At 42.1% G+C, this 26408-nt stretch overlaps 3 protein-coding genes across 7 annotated transcripts in view; 1 reads left to right on the top strand and 2 right to left on the bottom strand.

Annotated features, from left to right (window-relative positions):
* SLC25A20 (solute carrier family 25 member 20) overlaps positions 1–1783 on the bottom strand; it is a 34775-nt gene extending 32992 nt beyond the window's left edge. For both annotated transcript variants that reach the window (XM_068558799.1, XM_068558800.1), the window contains exon 1: positions 1573–1783. In XM_068558799.1, the coding sequence (XP_068414900.1) occupies positions 1573–1677 (105 nt within the window). In that variant the 5' untranslated portion in view covers positions 1678–1783. The remainder of the gene's footprint in view (positions 1–1572) is intronic.
* Positions 1784–11017: 9234 nt separating this feature from the next.
* Positions 11018–14523, bottom strand: LOC137774017 (spidroin-2-like). The gene is made up of 2 exons (XM_068559158.1): positions 13261–14523; positions 11018–11323 (listed from the first exon to the last, which is right to left on the bottom strand). Exon 1 carries the CDS (start codon positions 14521–14523, stop codon positions 13624–13626), a length of 900 nt encoding a protein of 299 aa, XP_068415259.1. The 3' UTR covers positions 11018–11323; positions 13261–13623.
* ARIH2 (ariadne RBR E3 ubiquitin protein ligase 2) overlaps positions 13990–26408 on the top strand; it is a 51899-nt gene continuing 39480 nt past the window's right edge. For 2 of the 4 annotated variants that reach the window (XM_068557460.1, XM_068557462.1), the window contains exons 1-3: positions 13990–14158; positions 17291–17354; positions 19049–19392. In XM_068557460.1, the coding sequence (XP_068413561.1) occupies positions 19144–19392 (249 nt within the window). In that variant the 5' untranslated portion in view covers positions 13990–14158; positions 17291–17354; positions 19049–19143. Of the gene's footprint in view, positions 14159–17290; positions 17355–19048; positions 19393–26408 lie in introns of those variants that run through there. The other 2 variants (XM_068557461.1, XM_068557463.1) reach the window with 2 other exon arrangements.

Raw genomic sequence — 26408 nt, 5'->3', positions numbered from 1 at the left:
GGGTTTCGTTTTTCTTTAAAGAGAGGCCCCATATGCCTAGAACTAACAAGATCAAGAGTAGAAAGAGAGGGACTTCCCTGGTGGCTCAGTGGTTGAGAATCCACCTGCCAATGCAGGGGACACGGGTTCAAGCCCTGCTCTGGGAAGACCCCACATGCCACGGAGCAGCTAAGCCCGTGAGCCACAACTACTGAGCCTGCGCTCTAGAGCCCGCGAGCCACAACTACTGAAGCCCGCGTGCCTAGAGCCAGCCACCGCAACGAGAAGCCCGCACACTGCAACGAAGAGTAGCCCCGCTCGCCGTAACTAGAGAAAGCCCGCGTGCAGCAACAAAGACCCAAAGCAGCCAAAAATAAATAAATAAAATAAAAAGAAATTTAAAAAAAAAAAAACGAGTAGAAAGAGAGGCCAGACAATTCTTCTCCCTTACATCAGTGCTGCTTAGAACGACAACTGTCTGGGAAGCCCTAACACACATGGCATTTACCAATTACTGAATAAACATCTGATTTTGTGTTTCACAGTGCCCAAACCAGCCCAGTTGCTTTAATCCTGGTCCTGTGATAGAATGACCCCAGATCCTCTCCTAGATGAATGGCAGCAAAGAGCTTGCTGCCCAAACTTGCCTGGAGAATGTCCCCAAAGCAATTTCCCTGTGGAGGAAACCCAACCCAACATTCCAATAAGTCTCCTACACAGGCTTCATGCCTGCTCCCTACAGGCTCACCCTGGCCATGATCTGTCAATTTCCTCCAAGTGTGTGCAGAAATAAGGTTAGAAAACTAGGATGAAGCTTTGAATGCTAAGTCACAGGGTATGGACTTTGGTCTCCAGCAAGGCCTTGCTTAAAGTGTTGCAGGGAAAAGAGTTGATGCATAATGTGAGGATAAGTAGGGAACAAGCCCTGATGAGTTTCCCCCTTCCTGGAGCCTCAATCTGACCATGGCTTCCTCACCAGGTTGTTGTGGGGATCAGCCTTGTCCTGGGAAAGCTGATCACTTGCTTTCCCTGGAAGGAGCTCAGTTACTGAGGACATCATCGCTTCCCACAGGAGGCCACTCAGGCTAACATGGGGTGACAGGCTGAAGGTGGTCAAGAAAGGTTCAAAGGAGATGGTGATGGAGCACTCTGGGCCCAGAGGAATGTGTCAAAAGACATGTCTGGAATAACCTTGCCTCAGTCTTTAGCTCTATTCCTGAAGCGGGATTTACAGATGCCTTTTTCAACCTTGCTGATAATGTTAGGGTTTTCAGAAGTCAGAGCTTTGGGGCGGTGCTTTTTCTTTACCATCCTCAAAGAAGTGGTGCCAGATCAGAAGAGGCTTCCGAACAGAGAACTTTTTTTTAAATCAAGAGCCCTTGGTAGGCGGTTAGAGGCTGCTCACTCTGCAACGTCCAGCTCTCTGGGGTGCAGGAACAGTTTCCCCGACCCCCGAAAGGGAGATTCCCTAGACTTCTCACGGAAGCTCCCACGGGCCCCGCTTCTATCCCAGACCGAGCCTCGTGGGAGACCCTACTTTCCGCGCCCTGCCCGGGCCTCCTCCCTCCAGCCCGCGCCCCAGCATCCTCGCACCTTGACCGTGTCCAGCGGGTGCCCCACGAACACCAGGCACATGCCTCCAAAGCCGCCGGCCAGCAGGTTCTTGAGCGGGCTAATGGGCTTCGCCTGGTCTACCATGGTCCGTCCGTCAGTCACCGTTTCTGTCGGTTCCCGGCAGCCCCGCTCCACTGCCCCAGCCGCGGCGCCGGCGCCGCCGACCTTTCACCCACTTTCGGGTGGGCGGGGCATGAGCCCGGGGCAGGTCGGGAGGAGGGCCTAGACCGCCTGCCAGGCCCGGCTTCCGCCGAGGGGAGGTGCTTCCGGCCGCAGCCCGCCGCCATGGGCGTGGCTTAAGGGAGCGGGGCGGGCCCGGACGCCTCGTGGGCGGTGTTTAGGAGTGGCGGCGGGTGGTGGATTTACTCCTCCAGGAGGTCTTACCGGACTAGAGTGTTTCCTCCCTTAAGCTCCCTTTCCTCCACTCCGCAGAAGTCGATTGCGCTCTGCTATGTGAAAGGCGCCCTTCAGGTGCTGGAGGCACAGCTGTTAACACAGCACATAGGTCCCTGTTCTTGTGGAGCTTACAGGCCATAACAAAGATAAATAAGTGAAAAATGCATAGTGTATCAAGTTGTGATAACTGCTATGAAGAAAAATAAATCTGGAAAAAGGATTAGAGAGTATTGGGGGGCAAGGAATTTGCCATTTTCATTAGGTGAGTAAAGGACAGTTTCACTGAGAAGGTGACTGGATTCAAGAACTGAGAAATTGAGGAAGTGATATATCCATAGATATGGGGGGAGGGGGAGAGATCTTCCAGGCAAAAGAAAAGAATGCAAAAGCCCTGAGATGGGCTGTGCCTGGCCTGTTTGAGGAACCACCTGGAGGCCTTTGTGGCTAGAGCAGAGTTAGGGAGAGGAAGATATGGAGGTAATGTTGGCATATCAAGCGGGGCTTTGTGTGCCACTGTAAGGACATCAGCCTCTCCTCTGAAGTAGATGGGAGCTATTCTGGGGTTCTGAGCAGGGGATTGACATAGTCCAATAGAATCCCTCTTTCTGCGGGTTGAGAATAGACTACGAAGCAGGGAGCCTTGAGGAGGCTAAAGGTCATGGTCAGAGATGCTGGACTGCATCAGAGCACAGCACAGCAGGTGGTGAGATGTGTTTGGATTCTGGATCTATTCTGAAAGAAAAACCTAAAGGAATTGTTTTTTGTGGTTTTTTAAAATTTACTTTTACTTATTTATTTTTGGATGTGTTGGGTCTTCGTTGCAGTGCACGGGCTTCTCATAGTGGTGGCTTCTCTTGTTGTGGAGCACGGGCTCTAGGAGCGCGAGCTTCAGTAGTTGTGGCTCGCGGGCTGTAGAGCGCAGGCTCAGTAGATGTGGCGCATGGGCTTAGTTGCTCTGCGGCATGTGGGATCTTCCTGGACCAGGGCTCGAACCCATGTCCCCTGCATTGGCAGGCAGATTCTTAACCACTGTGTCACCAGGGAAGCCCAGGAATTGTTCATGAACAGAATATAAGGTACATAAGAGAGGAGTTAAGGATGATGCTAATGTTGTTGACTTATTGACTCTAGGTGGACTGTATTCAGGTATTCACTATATTACTCTTTCATCATTTCTGTATGTTTGTAATTTATCAAATTAAAAAGCTGTGAACAGGGCTTCCCTGGTGGTGCAGTGGTTGGGAATCCGCCTGCCAATGCAGGGGACACGGGTTCGAGCCCTGGTCCAGGAAGATCCCACATACCGTAGAGCAACTAAACCTGTGCGCCACAACTACTGAGCCTGCACTCTAGAGCCCGAGAGCCACAACTACTGAGCCCACATGCCACAACTGCTGAAGCCTGCACGCCTAGAGCCCATGCTCCCCAACAAGAGAAGCCACCGCAATGAGAAGCCCGCACACCGCAATGAAGAGTAGCCTCCACTCGCTGCAACTAGAGAAAGCCCGTGGCCAGCAACGAAGACCCAACACAGCCAAAAATAAATAAATAAATAAATTTATTAAAAAAAAAAAAGCTGTGAACAATAAACATACCCCTATCTACAGCAGGAACCTCACTGCCAAGCTAACCTAACAACAGTCCTCCTCTGTAGGCACTCCCAGGCTAGCAGGAAGCCTAGAATAGGGAGAATGGATCATGTATGCTAGGGGTGGAAAGATTAGTGACAGGATCAGGATTGGGATCAGGAAGTGAGTGGGCCTGACTGGTGCAGAAGGCACCAGGGGAGTGGAAGGGGAGTGGAAGGCAAGGAGGCTGGGGCAAGGCCCAAAAGCCTGTTTACTCTGTGTTACAGGCTTTTTCTAGATGGGGATGGGGAACCATGGAAGAATTTTAAGCACAGTGTTGACATGATCAGGTTTGTTTTAGAAAATCTATTTTGGATGGATGAATTTGTCTTGGGAGAGAATGGAAGCAGGGAGACCAGTTAAGGGAAAATTACAGTGGTGCAACGAGAGGCAGTAAAGGCATTAACTGAGCCTGGTGCTCATCGCTGGATTGGCGATGGTAATGGGACCATGTTTATTTCACTTGTGACTTGTAGCACTCCAGCTGCAGAAGAGGATCTAATTTAGAGTCAATCTGCAGCTTCAGGAAGAGATGGTGTTTGTTATAGAACCGCCCTCCTGATAAACACTCCTGGTAAACCTGGTAAATCCTCCTGGTAAACCTCGACAGACCTGAATGTGGACTCCACTGAAGCTCACCAGCTTCTATTAAATCCTCATAGGGTAACTGATAATCCACTAAACAAATGGTCTTCCTGCTTCTTCATCTGATAAGCCTTACACACAGCTAGAAAACTCATCTGAAATTTAATCTGACTGTGTCATTCCCTGGCCAAAAAACCTCTTCAGCTCCTCATTGCATCAGAATAAAATATAAGTGGTTCAGGGGCAGTCAAGGTTTTTCACAATTTCATGCTAGCTTACTTCTTCAACCTTATTTTTCCCTAGACTGTATCTTCCTCTCTGAGCAAACTGAGCTTCTACTGGTTTACCACACAGACCTGTTACTTAACTGACCTCACCTCCCACCGCCGACAGCCAGGCTTTTACATATCCTGTCTCCTTCAGCACAGAGTATCCTTCCTCTCCCCACTCCATAACACACTGATGCAGGAGATGGATACCAAGTTGCCCATATGCTAGACATTGTCCAACCTGTGGTTCTTAGCAATTTTGGGGGTGGAGAATTCCTGGCACCCTCTCCCCAGAAAAACGTACACATGCATATGCACCTCCAGGTTTGCTATCAATTTCATGAGAACTTGAAGCTATCCTTGGACCTCATATGAGAAGCCTTGTTCCTAGACCCTGGGAATCAAACATGAATGAGAGGGGCCTCCCCTTAGGTCACACCCTTCCCAAGACAGGCCACACCCAGTGACTGAGCAAGGTAGGGATTTAATGCCTGACCAGTCTGGTCTGGCATCAGATACTCTGACAGGCAATATTCACTCCAGTGTTCTCTGCTAGGTTGGCGGCAGTTTCATTGGGCCTGCAACACAGTTTAACTTCTGCCTTTGCCTAATTCTGCTTCCCGGGCTACCCCGGTGGTGCAGTGGTTAAGAATCCGCCTGCCAGTGCAGGGGACACGTGTTCGAGCCCTGGTCTGGGAAGATCCCACATGCCGCGGAGCAACTAAGCCCGTGCGCCACAACTACTGAGCCTGCACTCTAGAGCCTGTGAGCCACAACTACTGAAGCCCATGTGCCACAACTACTGAAGCCCGTGCGCCTAGAGCCTGTGCTCTGCAACAAGAGAAGCCACCGTAATGAGAAGCCCGCGCACCACAACACAGAGTAGCCCCCTCTCATCACAACTAAAGAAAGCCCGCACACAGCAACGAAGATCCAACACAGCCAAAAAATAAACAAACAAAATAAATATATAATTCTGCTTCGCTTTACATATGTTGGTCCCTAATAAATATCTTGCTCCCCAAACTCCATCTCAATATTTGCTTCCAGAGAGTCCAACCTGCAACAGTAGTGTTCCACATCATTCCTTAACAAAAACAAAATAAAACCAAAAGCAAAAGAACATAAAACTGTAAACTTAAGATCTGAAATAGTCCGCTCGGCTGCCTACAGCAGAGAATTGAAGAGAAAACTCCCGAGGGCACTCCGTTGTCTTCTCCTGGAGTGACAACGCTGCTTTCCTAGTTGAACCCCGTCCTCCTTTGCGATCCGCTGAGGGCTGCAGTGAGCATCGCTTATCCTTTGGAGCCCTCTGCCAGGAAGAGCCAGTTGTGTGTGGCCCCTGGTGCCTGGCCATTCCCATCCAGGCTGGATTCTCCAGAGTTCCCCAACCAGGGATCAAACCTGGGCCCTCAACAGTGAAAGTGCAGAGTCCTAACCATTGGACTGCCAGGGAATTCCCCACACATGCACAGATTCTTGTAAGCTCCACACAAACAGGATATAGAACAATCCCCAAACTCTTGCCAAATTCCTTCTTACTGCGCAGGAGGTAGTCACTCTCCTCTCACAAGTAAGCCTGAGTAAGTACCTAGGAACCAGATGTGATAGGTGTATGTTTAACTGCCAGATGTTTCCAGAAGAGCTGTTCTAGTCTGCATTACCACCAGATATAATGTTAGAGCCGTGTGGCTGACAGGGTCTTGGTGCTCCGGCCGGGTGTCAGGCCTGAGCCTTGGAGGTGGGAGAGCTGAGTTCAGGACACTGGACCACCAGAGACCTCCCGGCCCCACGTAATATCAATTGGCGAGAGCTCTCCCAGAGATCTCCGTCTCAATGCTAAGACCCAGCTCCACTCAACGACCAGCAAGCTCTAGTGCTGGACACCCCATGCCAAACAACTAGCAAGACAGGAACACAACCCCACCCATTAGCAGAGAGGCGCCTAAAATCATAAGCTTACAGACACCCCAAAACTCACCACCAGACTCGATCCTGGCCACCAGAAAGACAAGATCCAGCCTCATCCACCAGAACATAGGCACCAGTCTCCTCCACTAGGAAGCCTACACAAGCCACTGAACCAAACTCACCCACTGCGGGAAGATACCAAAAACAATGGGAACTACGAACCAGCAGCCTGAGAAAAGGAGACCCCAAACACAGTAAGTTATGCAGCAGATGAAGGAGCAAGGTAAAAACCCACCAGACCAAACAAATGAAGAGGAAATAGGCAGTCTACCTGAAAAAGAATTCAGAGTAATGATAGTAAAGACGATCCAAAATCTTGGAAATAGAATGGAGAAAATACAAGAAATGTTTAACAAAGACCGAGAAGAACTAAAGAGCAAACAAACAATGATGAACAACACAATAAATGAAATTAAAAGTTCTCTAGAAGGAATCAATAGCAGAATAACTGAGGCAGAAGAATGGGTAAGTGACCTGGAATATAAAATAGTGGCAATAACTACTGCAGAGCAAAATAAAGAAAAAAGAATGAAAAGAATTGAGGACAGTCTCAGAGACCCCTGGGACAACATTAAGCCCACCAATATTCAAATTATAGGGGTCCCAGAAGAAGAAGAGAAAAAGAAAGGGATTGAGAGAATATTTGAAGAGATTATAGTTGAAAACTTCCCTAATATGGGAAAGGAAATAGTCAATCAAGTCCAAGAAGTACAGAGAGTCCCATACAGGATAAATCCAAGGAGAAAAATGCCAAGACACATATTAATCAAACTATCAAAAATTAAATTCAAAGAAAAAATATTAAAAGCAGCAAGGGAAAAACAACAAATAACATACAAGGGAATACCCATAAGGTTAACAGCTGATCTTTCAGCAGAAACTCTGCAAGCCAGAAGGGAGTGGCAGGACATATTTATTTATTTATTATTTATTTTTTATTTTTATTGGCAATTTCTTTTTTTTTTCGAATTTTTGAATTTTGTTTTTTTATACAGCAGGTTCTTATTAGGTATCCATTTTATACATATTAGTGTATACATGTCAATCCCAATCTCCCAATTCATCACATCACCACCCCCACCCCCCCACCACTTTCCCCACTTGGTGTCCATACGTTTGTTCTCTACATCTGTGTCTCTATTTCTGCCCTGCAAACCAGTTCATCTGTACCATTTTTCTAGGTTCCACATATATGCGTTAATATACGATGTTTTTCTCTTTCTGACTTACTTCACTCTGTATGACAGCCTCTAGATCCATCCACGTCTCTACAAATGACCCAATTTTGTTCCTTTTTATGGCTGAGCAATATTCCATTGTATATATGTACTACATCTTCTTTATCAATTCATCTGTCAATGGGCATTTAGGTTGCTTCCATGACCTGGCTATTGTGAATAGTGATGCAATGAACGTTGGGGTGCATGTGTCTTTTTGAACTATGGTTTTCTCTGGGTAGATGCCCAGTAGTGGGATTGCTGGGTCCTATGATAATATTATTTTTAGTTTTTTAAGGAACCTCCATACTGCTCTCCATAGTGGTTGTACCAATTTACATTCCCACCAACAGTGCAAGAGGGTTCCCTTTTCTCCACACCCTCTCCAGCATTTGTTTGTAGATTTTCTGATGATGCCCATTCTAACTGGTGTGAGGTGATACCTCATTGTAGTTTTGATTTGCATTTCTCTAATAATTAGTGACATTGAGCAGCTTTTCATGTGTGTCTTGGCCATCTGTATGTCTTCTTTGGAGAAATGTCTATTTAGGCCTTCTGCCCATTTTTGGATTGGGTTGTTTGTTTTTTTAATATTGAGCTGCATGAGCTGTTTATATATTTTGGAGATTAATCCTTTGTCCGTTGATTCATTTGCAAATATCTTCTCCCATTCTGAGGGTTGTCTTTTCATTTTGTTTGTAGTTTCCTTTGCTTTGCAAAAGCTTTTAAGTTTCATTAGGTCCCATTTTTAAATTTTTATTTCCATTACTCTAGGAGGTGGATCAAAAAAGATCTTGCTTTGATTTATGTCAGAGTGTTCTTCCTATGTTTTCCTCTAAGAGTTTTATAGTGTCCGGTCTTACATTTAGGTCTGTAATCCATTTTGAGTTTATTTTTGTGTATGGTGTTAGGGAGTGTTCTAATTTCATTCTTTTACATGTAGCTGTCCAGTTTTCCCAGCACCACTTATTGAAGAGACTGTCTTTTCTCCATTGTGTATCCTTGCCTCCTTTGTCATAGATTAGTTGACCATAGGTGTGTGGGTTTATCTCTGGGCTTTCTATCTTGTTCCATTGATCTATATTTCTGTTTTTGTGCCAGTACCATATTGTCTTGATTACTGTAGCTTTGTAGTATAGTCTGAAGTCAGGGAGTCTGATTCCTCCAGCTCCGTTTTTTTTCCCTCAAGACTGCTTTGGCTATTTGGGGTCTTTTGTGTCTCCATACAAATTTTAATATTTTTTGTTCTAGTTCTGTAAAAAATGCTACTGGTAATTTGATAGGGATGGCATTGAATCAGTAGATTGCTTTGGGTAGTATAGTCATTTTCACAATATTGAGTCTCCCAATAGTGGCAGGACATATTTAAAGTGATGAAAGGGATGAAACTACAACCAAGATTACTCTACCCAGCAAGGATCTCATTCAGATTTGACGGAGAAATTAAAACCTTTACAGACAAGCAAAAGCTATGAGAATTCAGCACCACCAAACCAGCTTTACAACAAATGCTAAAGGAACTTCTCTAGGCAGGAAACACAAGAGAAGGAAAAGACCTACAATAACAAACCTAAAACAATTAAGAAGATGGTAATAGGAACATACATATTGATAACTACCTTAAGTGTGAATGGATTAAATGCTCCAACCAAAGACATAGGCTCACTGAATGGATACAAAAACAAGACCCATATATATGCTGTCTACAAGAGACCCACTTCAGACCTAGGGACACATACAGAATGAAAGTGAGGGGATGGAAAAAGATATACCATGCAAATGGAAATCAAAAGAAAGCTGGAGTAGCAATACTCATATCAGATAAAATAGACTTTGAAATAAAGAATGTTACAAGAGACAAGGAAGGACACTACGCAATGATCAAAGGATCAATCCAAGAAGAAGATATAACAATTATAAATATATATGCACCCAACATAGGAGCACCTCAATACATAAGGCAACTGCTAACAGCCGTAAAAGGGGAAATTGACAGTAACACAATAATAGTAGGGGACTTTAACACCCTACTTTCACCAAAGGACAGATCAACTAAAATGAAAATAAATAAGGAAACACAAGCTTTAAATGACACATTAAACAAGATGGACTTAATTGATGTTTATAGGACATTCCATCCAAAAACAACAAAATACACTTTCTTCTCAAGTGTATTTCTTCTCAAGCTCATGGAACATTCTCCAGGATAGATCATATCTTGGGTCACAAATCAAACCTTGGTAAATTTAAGAAAATTGAAATCTTATCAAGTATCTTTTCCAACCACAACCCTATGAGACTAGATATCAATTACAGGAAACAAAACTGTAAAAAATACAAACACATGGAGGCTAAACAATACACTACTAAATAACCAAGAGATCACTGAAGAAATCAAAGAGGAAATCAAAAAATACCTAGAAACAAATGACAATGAAAACACAGTGGCCCAAAACCTATGGGATGCAGCAGAAGCAGTTCTGACAGGGAAGTTTATGGCAATACAATGCTACGTCAAGAAACAAGAAAAATCTCAAATAAACAACCTAACCTTACACCTAAAGCAATTAGAGAAAGAAGAACAACAAAAAAAAAACACCAAAGTTAGCAGAAGGAAAGAAATCATAAAGATCAGATCAGAAATAAATGAAAAAGAAATGAAGGAGACGATAGCAAAGATCAATAAAACTAAAAGCTGGTCAATCCCACTACTGGGCATATACCCAGAGAAAACTGTAATTCAAAAAGACACATGCACCCCAATGTTCATTGCAGCACTATTTACAATAGCCAGGTCACGGAAGCAACCTAAATGCCCATCGACAGATGAATGGATAAAGAAGTTGTGGTACATATATACAATGGAATATTACTCAGCCATAAAAAGGAACGAAATTGAGTCATTTGTTGAGACGTGGATGGATCTAGAGACTGTCATACAGAGTGAAGTAAGTCAGAAAGAGAAAAACAAATATCGTATATTAACGCATGTATGTGGAACCTAGAAAAATTGTACAGATGAACCGGTTTGCAGGGCAGAAGTTGAGACACAGATGTAGAGAACAAACGTATGGACACCAAGGGGGGAAAACTGCGGTGGGGTGGGGATGGTGGTGTGCTGAATTGGGCGACTTGGATTGACATGTATACACTGATGTGTATAAAATTGATGACTGATTAATAAAACAAAACAAAACAAAAACAAAAACAAAAACTAAAAGCTGGTTCTTTGAGATGATAAACAAAATTGATAAACCATTAGCTAGACTCATCAAGAAAAAAAAGAAGACTCAAATCAACAGAATTAGAAATGAAAAAGGAGAAGTAACAAGTGACACTGCAGAAATACAAAGGATCATGAGAGATTACTACAAGTAACTATATGCCAATAAAATGGACAACCTGGAAGAAATGCACAAATTCTTAGGCTTACAGCAACCAGAAGCTGAGTCTATGAGGGAATAAAGTTCTGTTGTTTTAAGCCACTAGGTTTACAGTAATTTGTTATGGCCATCCTAGGAAACTAACGCAGATATTTATCATTCCAATTTCTCTTCCCTAATTTGTAAAGTTCCAGATTTCACTCTGTTATCATTTTCCTTTTACTTGAAAAAAAAATTAGCATTTATTTTAAAGGCAGTAAATTCTCTTCGTTTTCCTTCACCTAAAAAAAAAAAAAAAGATTTGAAGTAAACACCCTTGTAATAGACAAAAAGTAACTACATTTTTTTTTAAAGCAAACTAGTAACTACCATATTTTTCTTAGCAAAATTATTTAATGGTGAAATATTCGAAACTTTCCTATTAATGACAGGAACAAAGGTAAAGATGTTTTTTAATCATGATTACTGCTTAACGTTTTACTGGACATGGTAGCTAATGCAAAAATACCAATAGGAAGGGAGGGAGGGAAGAAAGTAGGAAAGCAAGGAAGAAAGAAAAGAGAAAAGAGGGAGGTGGAAAAAGAGGGAGAAAAGAAAAGGAAGAAAATAAATTAAAAAATTAAAAATTAATAGTCCAAAATATCCCTATTTTCAAATGATCCAAATGCTCACTTTGAAAATTGAAGAGAATCAGTTGAAAATCCACTAAAACTAATAAGCAAGCTAAGTAAGGAGACAGACACAAGAACAATGTTGGAAAGCAATAACGTTTTGATACTTTAACAATAACCAATTAGAAAACATGAAGAAAGAATCCTGTTCAGAATAATAGCAAAACCCACAATGTATGCAAGACTAAACCAAAGATCCATGTGACTAAAACTATAACAATTCAAATACATAAAAGAAAAACAAAATAACTGTAAAGAAATACTATATTCCTTGGATGCAAAGACTCAATATTGAGGATATCAGTACTACCCTTAAGTTATTCTTAGAAATTCAATGCTCTCCAGTGAATTTTCAAAAGTGAAAACACATCATTCTGAATCTAAGGTTTATACAAAAGAAAAATTGTATGATATTGGCTAAGAAAGTTTAGTCTTCTAGCTGAGGCCCCAGACATCAAGGGGCTAAAACAAATCATTCCTACTGTAGCCTGTCCAGATTCCTGTGCCACAGAAACCAAGAGAGACATTATATTTTATATTTATATATCTTATGTGCAAATTTATTTTGAAAACAGAATACTACACACATCATTTCATATCCTATTCATATCACAGATACCTTTCCTTGTTAATAGATGCCTCAGTACAGCCTAATTGTTAATGGTTTTCTTTATTGTATATTTTACCATAATTTAACAAACCTTTACTTTTGGACACATGGTATGCTGCAAACTTTTTCCTATGGAATCACCATCCTAAGGCACATATATGTGCACATAATTTTGTCTGTATCTTTAAATGTTTTGGCCTAATTTTTAAATCTTTATTTCCTGGGGAGAAATTGTCACTAGTTAAAAATAATGGTATTAGCATCAGCCCAATAAACGGCTATTTAATAGAGTAATATTGAAAACAAGGTTGGATCTGTGCCCTTAAGAAACTCAGCTTTAAGAGGGGCAAGACAGGAGAACAAGTAAGGATTGTACATTGGATTCCAATATATTGTACATACACCTGTGTACTTGATATGTGAATGACCTCATTCTCTATTTTGCAAATGTAATAATTATACAGAAAAACTGATTGTTCCCTTTTATTCACTGGAGAGGATTTATTACCAGTGACCCAAAGTGAAGGCTTCTAATTAAAGAGATTTCATTAGCAGAAAATATATTTTGGGTCCTTAGCTAGTGTCATGATGTAAAGGGATTATATGTTTTGTTATAACAAATAAGTACACTGGATTATAGATAGACTTTTACATTGTTAATGCATAAAACTCACAACCCTACAATATGTTACTCATTACTATTAATTTTCACTCCAAATTAATGTGGGGCTTTCTAGTATTTGAATGCACCTGACTTGGGTACAGGCTCTGAATTAAACAGGAAGCTGAAAATCATGTATAAGAAATACACGAATACATGCAAGAAGCAAGAACTAAAAATAAGAGAGCCCATTACACAACGATATCTTGAATATCTTGAATATCAGTGTATACACGACTCATGTATGGGTGGAAATGGTTTGGGTTATCTACGGACTTGCACAGCGAGGAGGCTCCCTAACATCACTGGCTTCACACAGGCGTTTCCACGTTGTGCAGCAGCAACTTGAGTGGGGCTTCACGGCTCTATCTATCCACAATACTTGACAAAAGCCCTAGAAGGTACTTAAAGTCATAATGGCACTTCCTATACTGTTTGAAGAAACTGTGCAACAAGGCAGTTAAGATTCAATCTTGGATGAATGGGAAGGCAAAGAATTAGGCAGCGAACTAGGCCGCGGAGAGGGAAGCGGAAGCCTGGCGTGGTCCTGTGAATCGGCGGCCACCAGGCGACGGCCTCAGAACGTACGCAGAAATTCCCGGCCCTGCGCGCTGACCCGAAGACCCAGCTCTCCTTCGACTAGATAGCGGCCGGGAAACAACAGGCCTTTATCCACTCCACGAACGTCTGGATGTCTTTTCGGTGCCGGACACCGATTACAAACAGAGAAGTGAGGAGTCCGACAGAAAAACCCTGGTTTAAAGTATCCCGGCGGGAGGCGCTGGTAGGCAAAAGCCGGAAGAGATGCCGTGACCACTCTCCAATAAGCCGAATCCTCTCCTCTGCTGCCTCTCGCAACCGTCGGCACCGGCTGTGCTCTCGGCCCACTCTGGGTCGCAGCGCTGGGCTGTAGTGAAGTGTCCGCAGAGAGGCGTTACTGCCCAGCGCCTGCCGCGACCCCGGCGACCGCGGGTCGACCCCGGGCCGGAAGTGACGGAACTGCTCTGAGCACTTCCGGAGCTGCTGAGACGGCTTCGCCGGAGGAAGCAGTGCGGGTCTTGACCGGCGTTGGCCCGCTGCCTCCGCCGCCGCCGCGCCTGGACCCGGTTCTTCTGGCCCGGCCCGACACGGTCTGGCCCGCCCGGTCTCAGCGGCCGCGGGGCCACGGCTCCCGGTAAGTGCGCGGTGCGAGTCTAGGCCTTGTTTACCCCGGCGGGCCGGGGGAGGGGGTGGGCTCTCCGCGCGCCTCCCTAGCCCGGCCGGGGCTCCGCCTTCGTCGCTGCCCGCGAGGTCCCGGCGCCCTTGGCAGCTCTTCCACTGTTTCAGCGCACTCCGCCACCCGCCGAGGGGCGGCTGAAGGCTGAGGCCAGGGCGAACTGGCGCCTGGCGTCTCTCCGTTATTCCTCCTCCCGCCGCCTGCTCAGCTCGCAGTGAGGTCGGAGGCCAGCGCCTCTGACCGACTGGCGCCGGCGCATCTGGGCCCTCCCCGCCGGGCGCGCCGGCAGACGCGCTGCCTCCGGGGCTCCGCACTCGAGTCATCGTTGGGAGCTCTAGCAATGCAGCCCGCGCGGTTAACGCCCGTTGGTGAAGGGTCCCGCAGCGCGTGGGCTCCGTGTCCTCGCGGATATCCCGGCGCCTCGGACGGGACAGGCGGCCCAGGAGCTGCGTCGACCTCGCCCGACGCTGCTATGCTAGCGGCGGCAGAGGCGACCGTGTTCTGGGATGACTTCACCTCAGTACTGATTGTTACCCTGTCCCATAGAACTTTCTGCCACAATGGTCATCTTCTGTATCTTTGCTGTTTAAGTAGGGTAACCACTATCCACATGTGGCCATTGAGCATTTGACTTATGGCTCGTGCAACTGAAAAAGCAAATGTTAAATTTTACTTAATTTTTAAGTTAAGTTAAATTTAAATAATCACATATGGTTAGTGGCTACCGTATTAGACAGGGTTCATATTTTTGTATCAAGTAATTTTCTTCGGATTTGTAGACTTAGTAAATGACCCTACAGTGCTAAATATTACGTCTGGAGTAAACGTTGTCAGACCCACCAAAAAGTCCGTGTTTTGTTCTTGTCATCTTTAAACTGAGAAGTCTTCCGTTTGAATTCTTTAGCCCAGGGTGGGCGGCAGGTCTTCTGAACACGTGACTTTGACTGGGGGAAGGGGGAGGAGTAATTTCTGTTACTCCTTTTCTGTTTGGGATGTAAGGATAATATTTAATATCCAAAGGAAATCAGAGCATTATCATCAGTTCTGTTAATAAAGTAATAACATACTGGCCCCTTTAAGCAATGTCAGCATTCTTTCAAATAGAGTATGGATATTTAACTTGGAAAAGATTAAAAACTAAGGTTTTATTTAAATTTAGACCTAGAACACCCAGTAAGCATGAAATGACATTCTGTTTTTTGGAAGGCAGCTTGAAATTTTCCCCTGTTTCTTGAATATTTAGTTGGTGAGAAGGCTATGGGCAACCTGTAAGCCCAAATCCTGGAGAAAAATCCAGAGAAAGTGAAAACGGTGCTTTTTTTGTTGTGATTCTGGAGGTAGCTTTGTGGATAGTATGAGGCGCTCTGGGAGGGTGATGGGGCATTATGAGTCCTCATAGGCCCTGGATCTGGTGAAAGTATTATGCTGGACTCTACTGGTTGGCAGCAGTGTGGTCCTGGGCAAGTTGCTTAATCTTTTTGAACTCTAGTTTCCTCATTTGTAAGAAGGGGATGATAGCCACTTTGTAGGGTTTATAAACATTTAATGAGAATGAGTCTGACCTGAAATTGGCTCTCATTAAATGAAAGCTATTATTGGTAGTGGTATTTTGTAGATGGGAGCAATATTTATAGTGCTCTTTATGCAAATTTGCCTAATAAGCAGTATCATACATAAAAATGCAGATAAAAGAAAAAGAATAAAAAAATCAATTATTCGTCTTCTATTTTGGAAATTATCTTCCACAATCATTGTTCGGACTTTGATTTTCATTTAGTTTAAATTTGCCTGTTTGTGTTTGAAGTATTTCTTTGAAAGTTATAAGCTCTGGTTTTCCAAGAAATTCAAAAGGATAAAGAAATGGACATAAAATTTCTAATTAAGTAAGCAAATAGTACTTATTTAGTCTTGGATAGTGGGATCTGTAGTTCTGAGAAAGTCAGGTAGCCCTTGAGCATGTCAGAAGAGAGGTGGGAAATGGGTGTTAATATTGCCTAGTGGGCATTCTACTGGAGACATTTTTTTTTTTGCTTTTTGAGCCCAAACCACTGGACCGCCAGGGAATTCCCTCTGTTTTCTCTCTCTCTCTTTTTTTTGTTTTGTTTTTTGTTTTCTTTTCTTTTGGGGACTTTTTTATTTGAAAATATTTTTTTCATGAATAAAGTGAGATCTGAAATATTGGCAGTATTCTATAAGTGTTAGTGGAGATGACTTCATGGCAAAAGTCCAGTTTAAGTCAGCTATGATTTGCTTTGTCAACCTCTGTGTAACATTTAAGATTGAAATTGTGGTAGTTAATTTAGGAAATCTTAACAATAAGAGTGAGGTGTTGCCCAACATTGTAAATCAACTGTACTCCAATAAAAATTAAAAAAAAAAAAAAGTGAGGTGTGGTGGGCTTTCAAACTGAGGGAGAGAACTGGGTATCCATTTCTCTCACCAGTACCCCAGGTTAAATTATTGTTAGCTGTTTATTTATTTAAGTCTATTTATTTATTTAAGTCTATTTATTTATTTATTTATTTATTTATTTATTTATTTATTTATGGCTGTGTTGGGTCTTCATTGCTGCGCTCAGGCTTTTCTCTAGTTGCGGTGAGCAGGGGCCACTCTTCGTTGCAGTGCACGGGCTTCTCATTGCAGTGGCTTCTCTTGTTGCAGAGCACGGGCTCTAGGCACGCGGGCCTCAGTAGTTGTGGCACATGGGCTCAGTAACTGTGGCATGTGGGCTCTAGGGTGCAGGCTCAGTAGTTATGGCGCTCGGGCTTAGTTGCTCTGTGGCGTGTGGGATCTTCCTGGACCAGGGGTTGAACCCGTGTCCCCTGCATTGGCAGGTGGATTCTTAACCACTGTGCCACCAGGGAAGTCCTGCTGTTTACTTTCAATACTTTCTTTTTTTAGAAGGCCATGTAACTCTTGTCAGTATGTAATTATGACATATAGATTTCTATGGGACTTAAAATAAGAAAATAATTTTCTGGTCCCTTGCTGCTTGTCCTTTTAAATGTCTTTACTTTTTAAAAAATAAATTTGCAAACTCAGGGTACCAATTTTAAAATATATAAATAGAACTATCTCTTTTCATTTTAGATGGAAATTATATGATATAGACTATTTGGGTGACATCTTCCTGAAAGATCTTCAAGAATTACAGGTATTTTTAATTTAATCTAAAGATTAATTTTTTCTCCTAAAGGAAAAATACCATAGTTAAGTTCAGTTGTGATGAGGTGGTTCTAGCATACAAAACAATTTGTTAAAAGTCAAACTGCAAGTATTACATTACTGCCCTCTCATTAATGTGACCTTTTTTTTTAATTTGAGCATTTATAGGTAACATATCAGAGGTAGAGTCACTGATATTTTTATGATATCATTAAAATGTGGCTGTATAATCCCTTAGACTGGTTATATATTCAGCACACATTGATTTTTTTAAAAAATTTATTTATTGATTTTATTTTTGGCTGCATTGGGTCTTTGTTGCTGCGCACGGGCTTCTCATTGCGGTGGCTTCTCTTGTTGCAGAGCACGGGCTCTAGGCGCGGGCTTCAGTAGTTGTGGCTCGCTGGCTTCAGTAGTTGTGGCTCGCTGGCTTCACTAGTTGTGGCACACGGGCTTAGTTGCTCCGTGGCATGTGGGATCTTCCCAGACCAGGGATCGAACCCGTGTCCCCTGCATTGGCAGGCGGATTCTTAACCACTGCGCCACCAGGGAAACCCCCACACACATTGATTTTTAATCTTTGTTTTAATTTTTTTTTTTTTTGGAGAGATTATCTACTTCAAATAGGTTTTAAATTTACTTTAGTATTTAATCCAGATTTGGTTATGTAAATTATTTATGTACTATTCAATCCAAATGCTCTTGCATTTTAAGGTCCTATTAGTTTTAGATTTAAATCACTATTTGATACTGTTCCTTGGAAATGATCACTTGAAATAGTTCTTGTGCAGAGAAGTTAATGGGTATTTGCCAAAGCCCTCTCTGAGAAGAAGTTAAGACTGTGACTGTTTTGCTTTCTCAACTAGTATTCTCTTTTCATTTATATATAATTGAGTAACATTTTGATCTGTGAGGATTTTTCAGTAGCTGGTTACATTTGATCTCTTGTTTCTTTACCCTAAGTAGATTCTAGCCTTGATCCTGCTAAGGCAGAATATCTATAGTTTTCCTTCACTATTGGGTCAGTTTCTTTGCCTTTTAAGTAACTCTTTTAAAGGATTAGTAGAACCCTTTAAAATGGAAAAATCAGTTAACTTTGTAGACTAGAGGAGGATGTTGAAGAGCTATGTGGTTTTTATTTTTTCTTTACTATGCACCTTTTTTTCCATTTATCTGAGAGTGATGTCTGTAAAACAATGGTATTCTTTCCCTAGATATTATAGTGGGAAGGAACTGTGTCCCTATTTATGTACTGTCTGTGTCACCACTCAGTGGAGCATGATTAGCTAAGAGATTTTAAGCTTTGGTTGTTTAGCCTTTAGGATGCTTCTTCTATGGGCAGCCAGCTGTGGGAATGTGCTTCTCTCTTAAGGACCCTGGCAGGAAGGACAAATCTATGGGAATTTAACTCCGTGACATAGAGCAGATAGCCTTACTCTTTCATGCCAGACCCTTCATGTGAAGTTACCATTGTTAACTGCTTCTGCCCCTCCAGGAAAGGGTTTCCCTTTGAAAGGCCTGGGCATAGAGATGATGGTGATGTGTCTTGTATGAGGGGAGAGTTGGAATAGGCCATAGTGGAGGTAGGACCAGGGCTATGCCATTTTGACTCTTGAATGGTTTTTGTTACAACTTCTCATATTGAAAGTAAGTAACACTTATTTTTTTCTTTTCTTCCCTTAGAAGACAAAAACACTAATGCATCTGAGAAAGTGGTAAAGTTTGTGGGGAGGGGAAAAAAACTGCTTTCCTGATCTACAACTCGTCTGGATGTTAAGATGTCTGTGGACATGAATAGCCAGGGGTCTGACAGCAATGAAGAGGACTATGACCCAAATTGTGAGGAAGAGGAAGAGGACGAGGACCCTGGGGACATAGAGGACTATTACGTAGGCGTAGCAAGCGATGTGGAGCAGCAGGGGGCCGATGCCTTTGATCCTGAGGAGTACCAATTCACCTGCTTGACCTACAAGGAGTCCGAGGGTGCCCTCAATGAGCATATGACCAGCTTAGCCTCTGTCTTAAAGGTGAGCAGTGTTGTCAATTCCCAAGTGTAATTCCTGCAATTAAATCTAAATAGGAGCTATTGCTAACGTCTCCTCCAGACTGATCAAATGGCCTGTAGCTTGAAACCAAATATAAGTGTATGTTGCATCATCCGGACACATTTGATGCATTTACTTTGTTTGCTAATATGTGCATATCTAAGGTCCTCAGCTTCCCAGACTACTAGGAATTAGAAAGGAAGGGTGGGGTGGATTCAGGAAAAATAGACCAGAAGTACACAGAAAGCAGAACTGCATAGATTAACACTTGTTTCAGAAAGTCTTATGAAACTTTATGAGGTAAGATAGGATAAGCATCAGAATCACCATCTTCAACACAACAATGTGTGGGTGACTGATAAATGTCTTAAGAGAGGTACCTAGATCTCCTGGTTTGCTGTGAATAATCAGTGCTTCTGGGCTAATGAGCTCATTTGTTTCATATACTGATGACTAATGTCTGATGTTCAAAGAGATTTTAGCAATAACTAAGAATAAAGCAAGTTCTCATAGCTTGTATTTCATTGATTTTGGGGGGTGTTAAATTGAAATTTTAAGTAATTAACAAAATTGGTTATTCTAGCAAGCACCTTATTTTTAACACTTAAACTAGCATACTTTTCAATATTTTGCCCCTCAGGCCAGTTACTGTCCTCACTATGTACCTTTTGTACTACGTAATATTACACTAGTACATAGCATAGCCACATAGAACACCATGTACTGTGAATGTGAATATTATTATAGTCATTTAGACAATTTCCCAGCATGTTTCTTTCTCCTCTAACATTGGCCATTATGTGAAAGTGGGGAAATTTCTCCTACTTTACTGTTTTCCCTGACCTTCCTTTCAGGAACTGTTACATGGATTTTGTTGTTTGCTAAAATTGAAGATCAAGAGCACATTGGAATGATTTCAACCGAATAATTTTCATGTTGGTATTTAAATGGAAATAACTAAGGTGTGCCAGGGGTCATTACTATAAAAGTTGCTTTATCTACTAGTTCAGGCAATTTTTTTTTCCAGGTGATCGGCAAAGGCTAACTAATACGTTGGATTTGGACACTCAGGGCTTTATTAGCAACTAGCTGGAAGCTGAAAGCTAAAGCTTTTTGTGTGACTCACTCCTAGAAGTGTGCACATTTCCTCTCGTGCTCAGCAGAAAACTCTGAAGAATGGAGACCCATTGGAACCTCTGGGTTTGGGATTTCTCCACCATAACAATAACAAAGCTGCTGGGACCTCTGCTTTCCGAGGGCATTTCCCTGGTAGAAGAGAGGCATCAGATCTTTTCCTTCCTCGTTATTCACACCTCTCCCTATCTGGTCAACTAGTTTCTTTTACTTTAACCATATTATACATAGTCTTGGTATTTAAAATTACAAAAAAAATTGTCAAGTGTGTGGTTCTGGACGGTATCAATTGGCTAAGTTCATCAGGATGTTCCCATGTATGCGTAGGAATTCTCAGTTTGTCCAGCCCCTTGTGCTGACTTCCTGACCTGCTAGAGCGGGGCACAGCTGAGGGGCACAGGCCCTTTCCTCCTTTTTTTTTTTTTTTTTTTGTAGTAAAATCCATAAAATTTACCATTTTACGTCCTTCCTTTTTATTAGGCTGTCATATTGTCGGCCCCCTGGAAAGCCTTCCCTTCATCTCCTCACCTTTTAGTACCCTCAGGGCTCCTTCAGAGTCTACCTTGTGATTTCCCTGAGTGAGCCTCCTCAAGACCCTCTAGAACACAGTGGTTGTCTCTTTTGGTCCCAGTGTCCAAATGTTACAGCCCATGTTTATTACATCGTATAGTGCAGTCTTCTGACTGCTTCGTGTTGTTTTACCTTTTCACGTGTTTTTGCATGTTCTCTCCAACTAGATTGTTACTTCCTGGAGGGCAGAAACTACATTTTACCTTATCTCTCCCATCATCCCTATCACAGTGTTTCATCCATAATAAGTATTGAATAATTTTGAGATACTTGTGGATTTTGTCAACTTTTGATGATGTAGCTGATGTTACTGGTCTGAGCTAGATTCCCTAGTCCCTGCTGTACATTCTCTACTGTCGTAAAAGGGCATTATTCTGTCCTTCAAGATCATGAAGAGTAGAACAAAAAGAACTTGGAACAGAGATGAAGGAACAAAGAGAGATGGAAGAAAGTTGAAACCCCAGGAAAGGGTTAGAGAGAAAATGAAACAAAGAGGAAAATAATCCATGAAATTTTAGATGATGGTAGAAGTAGAAGATGGATTTCTTTTCCCTCCCTCACTGAGGAGCATGTTAACACCATTTCCTTTCTGGGGCTGGGCAGCAAAGGTCCTGGCTCATTTGGTGGCTTGGCTGCACATAAAGGGGCTCAGTGGTGTTTTAAGTGGTTCAGGAATTTGACCAAAGACGACAGGCAGAAGTAGCTTGGTTAAGAGTAAGGGAGAAGGAATCACACACAATCTTCCTCTCTCAGGCTGGCTAAAAACTAGCATTGGTTTTATTTTTGTATTTAAAAGTTTTTTGAGACAGGAGGAAATAATTTAAGTGCTAAGTTTACAGAATGGTGTTCACAGGTGCTTTGGCTACTCTCACTCCCCTGTTGCATGTGTCTCTGAGAATGGAGCTCAGTAGTCATCACCCAGGTCAGTACTGATTTCCCTCATTGGTCATGGTGCTGTTTGCACAACTCTGTGACTTATTGAGATATTTAATTCTTTCATATGATTTAGGTGTTATTCAGCTAGTAGGAAATGTGATATGTACGTAGTTTAAAATTAGAGCCTTATGAGCAGCTGTCCATGAACAAAAGCTAAGTTTGAGGAGTGGCATCAATTTTCCACTGATCTGTGTTACTCATTTTGTTGTGTTCTGGCAGTTGCCTATGGGTGAGCCGTAGCCTAACAAAATTAAGCCTTCTGTTACCTTTTGGGATTTGAAGTCTCTTAAGTAGAAAATTGCCAATTGCCTGGGACACTGGGCTTTTGGTTTAGTGAGGGCCCTTGGTGTCAGAGAGTCTTCCTGTATGTATTCTGGGACCAGTCCTTGAGTAAGATCATTAATTGAGAAAGGAAAGTGCCCAGAAAATCAGATCCCGGGCTGAGGATAGACAACAGAGAAAATGCTTATCTGTTATAGGGTGGTGGTGGGGGGGACTGCTGATGTTCAAATAATGGCAAAACAGAAGCATTGTTAGAGAATGAGCTATCATCCTATACAAATGGAATAGTCGTGAAAGGTGAAATGATTGCCAAGTGAGGTGGATTGTGTTGTAACAGGGAAAATCTCTGACGAATATTTCAAATATTTTAGTGATATTTCAGTCTTTAAAGAAAACAAAGTTACCTTTTTAAAAAAATTTTTTTTAAATTTAATTTTATTTATTTTTGGTTGTGTTGGGTCTTCGTTGCTGCGCACAGGCTTTCTCTAGTTGCGGCGAGTGGGGGCTACTCTTCGGTGTGGTGTGTGGGATTCTCACTGTGGTGGCTTCTATTGTTGCGGAGCACGTGCTCTAGGTGTGTGGGCTTCAGTAGTTGTGGCTCGCAGGCTCTAGAGCGCAGGCTCAGTAGTTGTGGCGCATGGGCTTAGTTGCTCCACGGCATGTGGTATCTTCCTGGACCAGGGCTCGAACCCATATCCCCTGCATTGGCAGGTGGTTTCTTAACCACTGTGCCACCAGGGAAACCCTACATGCTGTATTTTTATATGAAACTTACGCAAAGATTATTATTGCTGCTATAGATGAGGGGGGGCCTTTTCTAGTAATAACAGGCATTTTTATTGCAAAATGTGCTATAGTTAACTTAGAATAATTTTGTCATTCAGTGAATCCTGTTGGTACTGTTCCCTGAATTGCATGAGGCATTTGCTGTCAGGCTGCCTAAGAAGGGGATTAGGCATGGTTAAGCCCCAGAGAGAGCCCAGGCTGGCTTTCATTGGTGATGGGCTGGAAGCGTCTCCCACGTTGTGTGCTCTTTCTCTCAGCAGCATGTCAGGGCTGTGGGCGGGAGAGGCAGAGTGTTGCTGCTCAGAGCCCTGCCCATGCTTCAGAAAGGAGAAGAAATAGTACATTTTGGGCTAGATCTAGTCCATGGAGCTACTGTGATCCATCTGAGCTTTCTGTTGATAGTATAAACTTCAAGATAGGGTGCAACAGCAGTGCAAGTAACCGAAGTCCACAGGTCGATTAAGCATGGGGATGGGGAAGTTACCTTCTGGGCTGGAGTGGGAGACTAAGATGTATAGGTAAAAAGGAATAAAATGTAGAGGATCATGAATGCAGCCTAAGGTGTCTTTACTGTTGGAGGGAAGAATTTGATTTTTTAAACTTCAGTGCTAAAGTGTGCTGCTCATTTTCTCAAGCCTGGTTTTCCTCAAATAGGGTTAGAGAAGTAAACTGGTTATTAATGAGTGTTTTTACTACAGTTCTTGCTTTACGAATTGCTGTATTAACTGTAGTAGAGCTGGGAAAATGTTCCCTAGAACACTCTATTCTGCCACCCTCTTGCTTGAATTTGTTTTAAGATCTAGCGCTTGCTATTCAGCAAAATATGGCTGGAAAATCTCTCAAAGTTCTTTTGCTGTGGATCATTTTTCCCTTTCGTGGATGAATCATGAGTTTTCAGGACTTCTGACTTTAAATGCAGAAGTCTTTATAGTCCCTTGTTCAAAACAACCTGGTTTCTATGCATTGTCATTTGTAACATAAGCAGTTAATATTCTTAAGAACAAATACCTTATATTTATCCTTTCTCTCAAGTGGCACTAAGGTTTTGTATAATATCTGGAAAAGACTAACTTTATTTATTAAATCAACTTTCTTGTATTCTGGTATAGCTGAATTTTAAGAACATTTTACTTTTATTTATACATTCATTAATTAACCAAGTAATGGTTGTTTTCTTGTTACTACTCATGGAAAAGTATCTTTAAGCTGGGCCTAGTAACACTGAATGTTTGTGTGCTGAACAGCCATCTGATTTCTATTTTTATGATCTGATGTCAGGTTTCTTTGCATGCCTGTATCTCAGAATCTAGATTAAATTCCTGTGTTTCAAATAGTTGGTTGTTAGTGGGTGTGTTGACGTACTTCACCATGCTTTAGTCTGGAAGTCTGATTTGTGTTTTACTGGTATATAAATTTATTTTTTAAAGGGAGATGAGAAATGTCCAGAGTGACATTGAGAATTGCCTAAGTACAGCTAGTGCTAGAGTTGTCCCTGTCTTGCCAGTTTAGAAAGGTTATTGTTATCATTGGCTTTGTGTCCTCACTGTGTACCTGGCATCACACACAACATGCTCACTGCCTTCCAGAAAAGAAGCTCTTCATCACATTCAAGGCCAGCTTTCATTCTGGTCTTTTCTTGTACTTTCACACTACCTTAGGAACTGTGTAAACCATTTGTAAGGGCAGGAAGAGAGAGATTATTAAAGAGCATGAGGTAAATATGGAGGCGCTCCTCCATTTTTAAATAACCATGAAAATGAAAGTAAAGGCATATATATGTTATAAACACAGATGAACAAAGAGAACATGTGGGGGGAGCATGTGGGACATCATTGCACGTGGGAGCCAGTTTGTCCAACATGTCTTTGAAGAGGTTGTGGGCTCTGATTTGACTGACAAAGACTGGGAAAGATAAGTGTGCTGCAGATGGGGGGATTAATTAAAGGTCTGTATGGAGAACAGTCAGCCCTGCTCTCACTTGGTCTCTCGGCAAAATAATCAAGGGGTGATTCTAATTCCACAGTTGTCCTAAACCTGAACTTATTTATATTTAAATGTTTATTGTTGAGATGTTACTACAGTTGAAGAATATCATTCATAATTGATGACTGATTAAAAAAAAATTTAAAAAAAAAGAATGTCATTCATAATTCCATTAACGTAAAATAAAAGTTTTCTTCCTTGCTTATTATCCTTAGGTCTTGTCCGTATTCATAGATAATGTTACTGTGCTGCAATTCATTCATTCATTCAACCAATATTTATTGAGCACCTACTATGTTCCAGGCACTGGGAAAATAGCTGTGAACAAAATAGACAAAAATCCTTGATCTGGGCAACAGTACATTCTATTAATCATTATGTACATGTATTTATATATTCTATTTTTTTATGTAAATTTCAAACATTTCCTCTTGTTTATACTTCATCCTCATTAGTTATTTTAGGGATAACATACCATCTTGTTCTTGAACCATAATTTGCTCAAGCTTTCCCCATTGGGCATTTAGGTGAGTACTTACGTGTTACAGTTATGGGGACTGGTTATATTGCTGTTGAGTATTTTCATGGATGTAGCCTTTGTGTTGTTGAGCCTGGGCTAGTGGTCAGATAACTAGGTTCCAGTTCCTTTTCTGCCATTTAATATAACATGACCATGGGCAAGTTTCTCAACATCTCTAAGCTTCAATTTTCTCATCTATAAAATAATGATAATTAATACCTTCTTCACAGCATTAAGTGAGATGATGCACATAAAGTGCCTGGCACATGAGTGTTCAAACATGGTCATGGTAGAAGCAGGGCAAGAGTTGAATAAGGAGAATATTGCTTTCACTTGTTTGCTGTGGTTCCTTAAAACATTCTCAGGATTGTGCATTTTAAGTCACAGGGTAGGAGCCACATTGTGGAAGGTTCTGGGTGACATATTACTGACCTCTGCTTCTGAGTGTGCGTGTGGTAGTTGGATCATGTACCTTGGACTCTTTTGCCTTCCTCAAAGCCTCTAGTGTCCTTCTCCTGGGGCCTACTGATAAGAAAAGTAAAAAGAACACAAGTTGAATTTTGAATTGGGACTAGGAAAAGATTATAGGGGAATGTAGCCTGTCTTTTGTTCCTACATTTCTTTTTTTTTTTTTTTAACTGAAAAACATTATTGTTCCTACATTTCTGATGAACTGCAGCGGTTGGTCTTGTGCCTGCATTGACAGCACTCCTTAATGAAGTGCTTAGCTTAGTTGATTTTGGGATCCTTGTTACTAAGGCACCTCCTTACCTTTTTTTTTTTTTCC

This window comes from Eschrichtius robustus, chromosome 12 (genome assembly GCF_028021215.1).
Source record: "Eschrichtius robustus isolate mEscRob2 chromosome 12, mEscRob2.pri, whole genome shotgun sequence".
Taxonomy (NCBI): domain Eukaryota; kingdom Metazoa; phylum Chordata; class Mammalia; order Artiodactyla; family Eschrichtiidae; genus Eschrichtius; species Eschrichtius robustus.
Note: the sequence above shows the minus strand (reverse complement) of the source record. Positions and strands in the feature narration are given on the sequence as shown.

Coding starts and splice junctions, on each gene's coding strand:
- LOC137774017 (XM_068559158.1), bottom strand. CDS start 14,523: ATGACTCGAGTGCGGAGCCCCGGAGGCAGCGCGTCTGCCGGCGCGCCC.